We start from the raw sequence: 8211 nt of genomic DNA, 5'->3' as shown, positions 1-8211 counted from the left end.
TGTAATGCCTTAAACTCCACTTTTATAGATTTTTAGTTAAATATTTCGTACTTATTCAAAAAAAGGGCAACAACTATACTAAAGAATATATTAAAGTAGTAACTCCTCCAGATAATCTTCAAACTCCTCTTCTCGAGATTTTTCTTCAGTTTCTGGTACACCTGAAAATGAAAATATTATTGTATATTGATTTGTATTTTAAAGTCAAAGCGGCAGCGTATTACCATTTACCGAGTAAAAAAAAATGTTAAAAGCAATGAAAATGGTTAATTAATTCCTGATATATATGTATATTATATACGAAATTATAAGCGTTTGTTCATGTTTGTCTCTGAAGGCAAAAATTCTGTTTCGTACCTACCACTTAATGTGATTCTATATAAGAGTTAATAATTATTTTGATATAGCAAAGAATGAAGATGTATTTTGAAAATATATTCGCCCCTCACCTTTTTTCCACAACGAGTTGCCACTGGCAACTGTTTCTTCGATATTAGAAGTTGACGGTGCTTCTACTGGCGTTTCCTCTGAAACTATTTCAATACTTTCATCTTCACTTTCAGTTTTATCTTCCTCGACATTTCGCTTTCTCTTTCTCTTAAGATTCTTTTTAAGTCTCTTTATTTCACGTTTTTTCGATTTGTAGTTTAATTTCGCTGAACATTCTGGACAGAGACCTATAAATGAATACTTAATAAATCTTATAGTTATTACTAGCGATAACATAATTTTTCATAGTGGATCGTTAAAAAAAAATTACAATAATGTGTTTTTTTCATTTAGATAAACTCAAAAGCATCCTGAATATAATATGTCTTAGCTATATAATTGAAAACAAAAGATTGCAAATCGCAATTCGTACTTATTCGTTCTAATGATGTACCTAAACAGAGTAAAAGAGAAAAGCCATAGATTTAACATTGTTATCGATCTATATATCTATATATCTTGACGAAAAATCCTCATATAAATTATATTTAGAGTAAACATTTTTTGTCTTCATTTGGAACACTGATATATACCTACAAGCTACATGTTTATTCAAAAATGTCAATTCCCTATTTATATGTATGACTGGGATTGCACAGTCGTATTGAAAATGATGACCAGTTGATTGACCTGAGAATAGGTCTCGTCGTCGTAGGTCATACCTAGAGGCTGTAGATAGGAAATTATAAATGAATTGTTCACACAGTTGAGACAAAACGTTTCATGAAATAGATTTATACTTATGTGATATACTAAGGTCCCTTTGTCGGCTTACAATCCTATCTCATTTCAGCCTGCTATCCCGTTTGCATTATGCTAATAATATGGTTAACGTTAACTAACACGGCACAGATATTTGGTGTAAGGAATATGGACAAAATTAAATACTTACGAAGTTTTACAAGAGCATTCTTCTTTTCATTATCTTCGATATATGCAAAGTTGACCTCCCATGACTTAAGGTTTTGGTCACTGTGACACCCTTTCGCTCCGCATTGAAATTGACCCTTACCAAGTACAACTTCCTTTTCAATGCGCCACCTTAGAGCTACCTTAAACGTTGAATATATTCGAATTTTGCAACTTTTAAAAATAATTAGATATACGAAATATAACTAGGACTTTTCATAAATATCTGGAAAAATCCTGTATCGACTCAATTTATATAGCAACTAGCTGCGCCCCGCGGTTTCACCCACGTGAGTCCGTATCCCGTAGGAATATCGAGATAAAAAGTTGCTTTTATGTTATTCCAATTGTCCAGCTATCTACGTTCCAAATTTCATTGCAATCGGTTCAGTAGTTTTTGCGTGAAAGAGCAAACAAACACATTCTTACAAACTTTCGCATTTATAATATTAAGTAGGATTACGTAGGAAAAGATTGCAGGTACGTAGCACACATTGCAAAATCTATAAAAAATCTTAATTTCTTAGTTATATCTAACAGTTATATTCGAGACTGTAGTTTCAATTTTGAAACTGACGTCTCAATGATACAGGACTTCCGGACATAAGAAACCCATAGCCTGTTTTTTTTAACGTTACTTTAATTCTTTGTGTGGGCCTCCAAAGATAATTTGATACACGACTCCATGCTACAACACGGCACTTACATTACTAGAGCTAAAACTGATACCGTTTTGCTCGAAAACCGAGTAAATCTATACGTATAAAAGAAACGAGATCATTTTGAACATTAAATATTTTTTAAGAGTATTCGCTTATGCTATGCTAACTATTTGTTTGTTCGTAAACAAGCAAATAATCAAAAATTTCCTCCTCCTTAATAGCATCTAAAGCAAGCAAGTTGTATCTTGCGCGGATCTGTATCGCACTTGACCGGTATTTTTACTTCTCCGCCAATCGTTTTTAAATATTCTTGCTATATCAAAATGGATTGGAGAGACAGAAATCTGTATATATGGAACCAAAAACATAAATTTTAAATTTTACATCCTACTAAACTGTGTGATGCCGATGGAGATCTTTTTGAATGAGCATTTTAAATGCATTATATTAGGTATTTTAATAGTGACACACAAACATACACATTACATACATGTGTTTTATGTAATAGAAAAGAAGGTTTTTCTTTGTAAAAACATTTATCGAAGGACTAAGTAAATATATGTCTAGATATAATCAAAAAATTATATACAAAACAATAATCTTTATCGTAAATCTCAGTTATATTTAATATTATGTTTCTCCTTTCCATTTTCCATAACACTCGGGTACCACCAGAAGGATGAGACGGATGAAAACAGGTCGGCTTACGTGCGGCCAGTCAATATTCGTTGGCTGTGGCTTATTAAATCATAGTTTTACGTTTATTAGTTTTACGCTATGATATAAAGGAAGCCCTTGGTCTTCTTAATACTATACAAAGGTTCGCAGAAACTTTACTTTAATTAGTATGTTTAGTAGTAAGTAAAAATTTTTAATATTACATTACCATCCAAACATAATTTATTTACTTACCATAAATACTTACGTTATAGGTACTTAATTAACGCTAATGGGAAGGTTTAATATTGTTTACAAAACATTAGGACAAAATCTTATTTTATAATTTGTTATTGTTTTTGAAGTGTTTATTGGTTCAAAGTGTATGATTAAAGATCATTATGTATTGGCAAATCTATGCATATAAATAAATTTAGGTGTCTGTTGTCTGTTAAATTTAAGTGTCTTTATTACATATTGAAATAACCTTTTATGTTATTATATATATATACATAGTACATATACCTATCTGTCTGTTTGTTCCTAATCTAATCTTTAAAACGACTGGGCTGATTTTGACGGGATTTTCATTGTCATATACTGATGTAATGAGGAATACTTTTTTGTAATATTTGCATAGGAACATTGGGATTCAAATCAACAACACATTTACGCGGGTAAAGATTATTTACTATAACAAAACAATTTAACTATGCAAATATGTAATATCATTTATAGTCAATGGTTAATTAAAACCCAAAGCGACGGTTAGTATAAATATTTTATGTTTAGTACAAGTGCTTAAGATCGTTTATCACGTAAATATATAAAAACATAAACATGTTTGTAAAAAACGTATATATTTTTTAGGGTTGCTTTAAATAGGAAATGTAAAAATAAATAGACAAATATTTATGGATGTGTCATTGGAATGAGGATTTTAAATAGGTTTTTTGCTAAAATAAATAATAGGTTGACGTTGTACCTACTGCCTTTTTTTCGAAAATTCAAGAAGTACAAAATTTTACAGTCCACGATATTAGAGCCGCGGGCGGAGCTAGTAGAGAATAAACCTTGGCACCTTCGTAATGCGTATGCAGTTTATTAATGAATATTCTAATTTATATGTCTAAAAGGCGACTACTGAGTACTTAGTACATACATAATCTATTATACATTCCTTCATAATTACAATGCAACAATAACAGTCTCAAGAGGCCTCTAGTTAAAAATCGTGATACATAATTTATTCGATAATTTGTTAGGCAACGTGCCGCCTTCGTATTCAATGTCGAACAAAGTAAGAAATGGTGAGCAGATGTGCGCTACCGACGGCCGTCTATCTGCGGGTGAATACCGTATGCGCTATATTTAGCCTACAGAAAGGCAGTACCGCTATTGTTGCTCTCCCCGGCGCGCTATACAAAAGAAGGTCTCTCAGGCAAAAAAGCCAATTCAAATTTCATAGGGGACTCGCCCTATCTCATCTGTAACCGTTAGGGGAGAATATCAACATAAATTATTTCCGATGTTGCCTCTGTTCAACTATGCATAATTTTATACTTTTATTCATAACTGTAACGTCTTAAATCTAATAAATAATTCACAGGTACTGAATTGGCTATTATGAATAGAATATCGCAGGAAACGCGTAGTTACTTAGTGTGTAGGTATTATTTATGTAACAAAGGACTTACTTTATTCTCTTTATATCGGCTTAAATCACAAATACAGTACTCTTTGAAGAGTTTATCGTAATATTTTTTAGCTAATTGTTTTTCCCACGTGTCGGCAACTTCGTCGTCTTCCCATAAGAACTTATGATTTTCCCTTATAACATCAAGGTCTGTTCTATCTTTGGACGAATCTCTTTTCAATGAAACCGTCGAACCCTTCTTATTTAAACAATAAACATTAACTAAATACTTATGCAATTCATATGGATTAAGATTACGTAACCTTGCCGACATCGCTACGGCAACCTAGAACAAAGGGAAAACGATTCGTTTAATTTGGAAATGAAATAAAACATGACTTGCAACAAACAACTCTTTAATAAAATCGATTATTATTACATTTTCCATAAAATAGTTAATAAATCAATTATATTAATCGGATCTTACTCTAATTGTCATGATGAGTTTATAACAAGGTGCATTTTATATAAATATCGCAGTTAAAAGGCATCAATAAATAGTTTCTTTTGTGCAGGAGTTAATATCTACTCTGAATATTATTGTCAGTCTTGTAGATTTTTGTGTATTTTTTCATTTGGCTCAGACTTAAATCTATGAACAAGTCATGCAACTAAACCTCTAAAAAATTAAAATAAAATAAATAAAATGAAAATTATTGCCTACTACTAAATACAAATCTTGTCAATATAATATTATTGGTATTAATAACCAGTTTATGAAAATTGAAGTGGCACACTAGAAACTTAAATAACTTTGGTTTTATAGCCAATCTTTGGGATAAGTAAACAATTTTGTTCTAAAATTCACACTTAAGAATTACTCACTATATATATAAAAAGCAATTATGTATAAAATTCATAATCAGCTACAATAATCATGTAGTCAATACAACTTTGTGATGATTGTTCAAAACATTAAAGACTTTCTTCTTAAATAAATACTTATCTACTTGATCATATTGGCTAACATTAAAATGTTTGAGACCATTTTAACAGGAAAAATATCTGAATGTGCCTTACAACATCTAAATTACATGTAAAGATAAAATTGACAATCCAATTTGGTATAAAATATATCATTCTCATGTCATTATCCTATAAAAGTTCTAACATCTAAAAATATATTTGGTGTTATAGTTACTTAACAGTAAATATATAGAAATAGGCACATTAGTTAGTATTATTGCTTTGGTTACAGCATAGTATAAGAAAAAATTATCTTATCTAAATTTTGGCATGTGTGTGTATTACTTTACTGGCATTATAATGCCCTACAGTAAAGATACAAAAATATATTACTTATTAAAGCTCTTTAAAGAAGCAGGAACAATTGTAAGAATTTGTGACAAACAAGTTTTTATAAAGGCCTCGGTGCTAAAGTATTATTAGTTTTCCTATCTCTAATACAAACATTACAGCTTGGCTATCGGAATCTTTGGACATTTGACCTATATCCACATATTAAAATATCACTTTATCATATCTTAAAAGGCAACATTGGGTCGAGATATGTGTGACATTATACATTACAGCACCTGTAAAGGTTTATAACTACAAACTAAGGATATTCTTAACATGCAATAAAGAATCATAAATAAAACCCTAACTCAAAGCAATTACAGCAGCACACCATAAGAGTAAAAACACTCGCAATAACACACCATAATGACTAAGTTATGAACTAGATAGTGAAATTATTCAATTTGGTATAAAACAATACATAATAATATATATTATTAACAATTATGACTAAATTTTTGGCAATGGGAGAATCTAAAAGAAGCAATGAGTGAAAAGCACCATGAATATATCATGTATGAGCAAGCACAGCTAGATCAACACGGTATAATCATAGATGATGCTAATCACTTAGTGGTTTTAATTATCCATGAGTTTTCTCATGTTTCTTCATGTTGTCAGACCGAGTGAATGCTTTATCACAGACACCACAGTAATACGATTTTTGTTTTGTGTGCACAGTCATGTGTCGTGATAGTTCGCTTTTGGTAACAAACTTCTTTTCACAAACTGTACACGCATGCTTGCGTACATTTAAATGAAACTTCATATGAATAGATAAAGAACTTGACTGGGAAAAGGCTTTATGACATAATTCACAAACAAATGGACGTTCTCCTGTGTGCTTTCTCAAGTGATTCATAAATCCTGTTTTAGTGTAGTCTTTTTGGCAAAGGTGGCAAAAACTTGATTTAGAATCCAACATTCCTGGGAAGTGACTGTTTATATGCTTTCTAAGTTCCCAATAACTAGGAAATTTTTCTGAACACACATGACATGGGTATTTTTTTTCCTCGGTGGGTTTGGCACTACAGTTATGTGAAGACAACAACTGTTCACTGGGAAACATTTGGTTACATTGGCTACATGTATGACTAGCCTCTGAGTCTGTTGACAATGTTACTTCTAAATAATTTTCGATAGACATTACATTCCCATTGGAACTATCTGCATCGTCGCTCTGATTGAGTGGCGTCTGATCACTCTCCATAATATCTTTGGTATCTAGTTTAACTAAATAGTCTCTGTAGTCTAATAAATCTTTCCCTGAATTATTATTATCAGGTTCTACGAGATGTAAAATAGGTGACTCACTCTGCTCTCTGTCAGAAGGTTTTTCGTTATCGGAGTGTTCGGGTTTCGATGATACATTATTATCGGATTCCCATTCATTTTCGATTATTTCAATATCGGAATCCGACTCTTCGGCACTCGAAGTAGAGTTATTGACTAAATGAAACCCAATATCATCGAATCTCAACACATTAGACGGAAGTTTAACCCCAACAATAGCCTGTATCGCCTGCCATGAAAGCTCCTGGGGGTTGTTCTGCATATTAAATCGCACTATCCTAACCTACAAACGAGTTTTCAAGGATTACTACAAAGAAATGTTTCTTAAAAGGGACATCATAATAAATTAAAAAAGTAACATTACCTGTTACGTGCACGATTTTGAAAATAAATAAGCAGCTGACACCTATTTTCTACATCTAAAAATATTATGCTACACAGTATACACTGCACTTCACTGCTATATGTGGTTTATGGAATTATGGATGCGTCTTTGTTTGTCATTGAATTTGAAAACTCGTAATGACAAATGAAGCGCTTTCAGCGCTTTGTCTAGTGTACGTAACGCGTCTAATGTTCAAAATAAAATCTACTAGATAATAGGGTATTGTACTATATTATGTTATGTATGTAATTAAGAGTAAATATTGACACAAACGAGGCGCTCATTAAAAAACGATTTTATGTTTTTATTTATTTTCAAATTGATTACTAAAATATGAGGATTCACCATTGCATGCCAATTATCTTCCAACAAACCCATATTTAAAATTAACCATTTTAATAAATTTATGAACGTATTTTAGGCGCTTTTTTAATTTTGTAAAGATGTGATTACTTTTAAAATGTTGTAATCAATAAAAAAACCGTTTGAAGGTTTTTACCCATGTCATTCAATGTGTTTACATATTCGCAATGTATGAATTTTGTGCTCATGTATTAAAAATCTTTCACATTTACACTAATATACAAACCCTATTTACTACTATTCTGTGAAAGGTATTATTTTACTTTTTCTCTCACAGTGTCATACTTGTGGGTAATGTGTCCTCGGAACACCTATTGTCAGTATTTTCTTCTATTCTTTGCTAATGGCTCCATGTCCTCATAAGCAAACAAACAGAATGATCGGTTTTCGGACTTTGTTGTGTCGGAAGAAACACGTGCCACTGAGATTTATACTGATTTTTTACTTAAAAGCAGTCA

The 8211-nt window shown here is 31.4% G+C and overlaps 1 protein-coding gene across 2 annotated transcripts; it reads right to left on the bottom strand.

Annotated features, from left to right (window-relative positions):
- Positions 1-2: 2 nt before the first annotated feature.
- On the bottom strand, positions 3-7500 carry LOC119833722 (protein FRA10AC1 homolog). 2 transcript variants are annotated; one of them, XM_038357876.1, is made up of 5 exons: positions 7370-7500; positions 4415-4699; positions 1382-1541; positions 450-677; positions 3-161 (listed from the first exon to the last, which is right to left on the bottom strand). In XM_038357876.1, the coding sequence occupies exons 2-5, from the start codon at positions 4685-4687 to the stop codon at positions 91-93; spliced, it is 732 nt and encodes a 243-aa protein (XP_038213804.1). In that variant the 5' UTR covers positions 4688-4699; positions 7370-7500; the 3' UTR covers positions 3-90. The 2 variants fall into 2 exon arrangements, with proteins under 2 accessions (XP_038213804.1, XP_038213803.1); XM_038357875.1 differs by lacking the exons at positions 3-161; positions 450-677; positions 1382-1541; positions 4415-4699 and adding an exon at positions 4954-7288.
- Positions 7501-8211: the final 711 nt, after the last annotated feature.

This window comes from Zerene cesonia, chromosome 18 (assembly GCF_012273895.1).
Source record: "Zerene cesonia ecotype Mississippi chromosome 18, Zerene_cesonia_1.1, whole genome shotgun sequence".
Lineage (NCBI taxonomy): Eukaryota > Metazoa > Arthropoda > Insecta > Lepidoptera > Pieridae > Zerene > Zerene cesonia.
This window is presented reverse-complemented; position numbering and strand designations above follow the sequence as displayed.

What these genes read in the sequence shown, in the direction of transcription:
- LOC119833722 (XM_038357875.1), bottom strand. Translation starts at nt 7,267, where the DNA reads ATGCAGAACAACCCCCAGGAGCTTTCATGGCAGGCGATACAGGCTATT.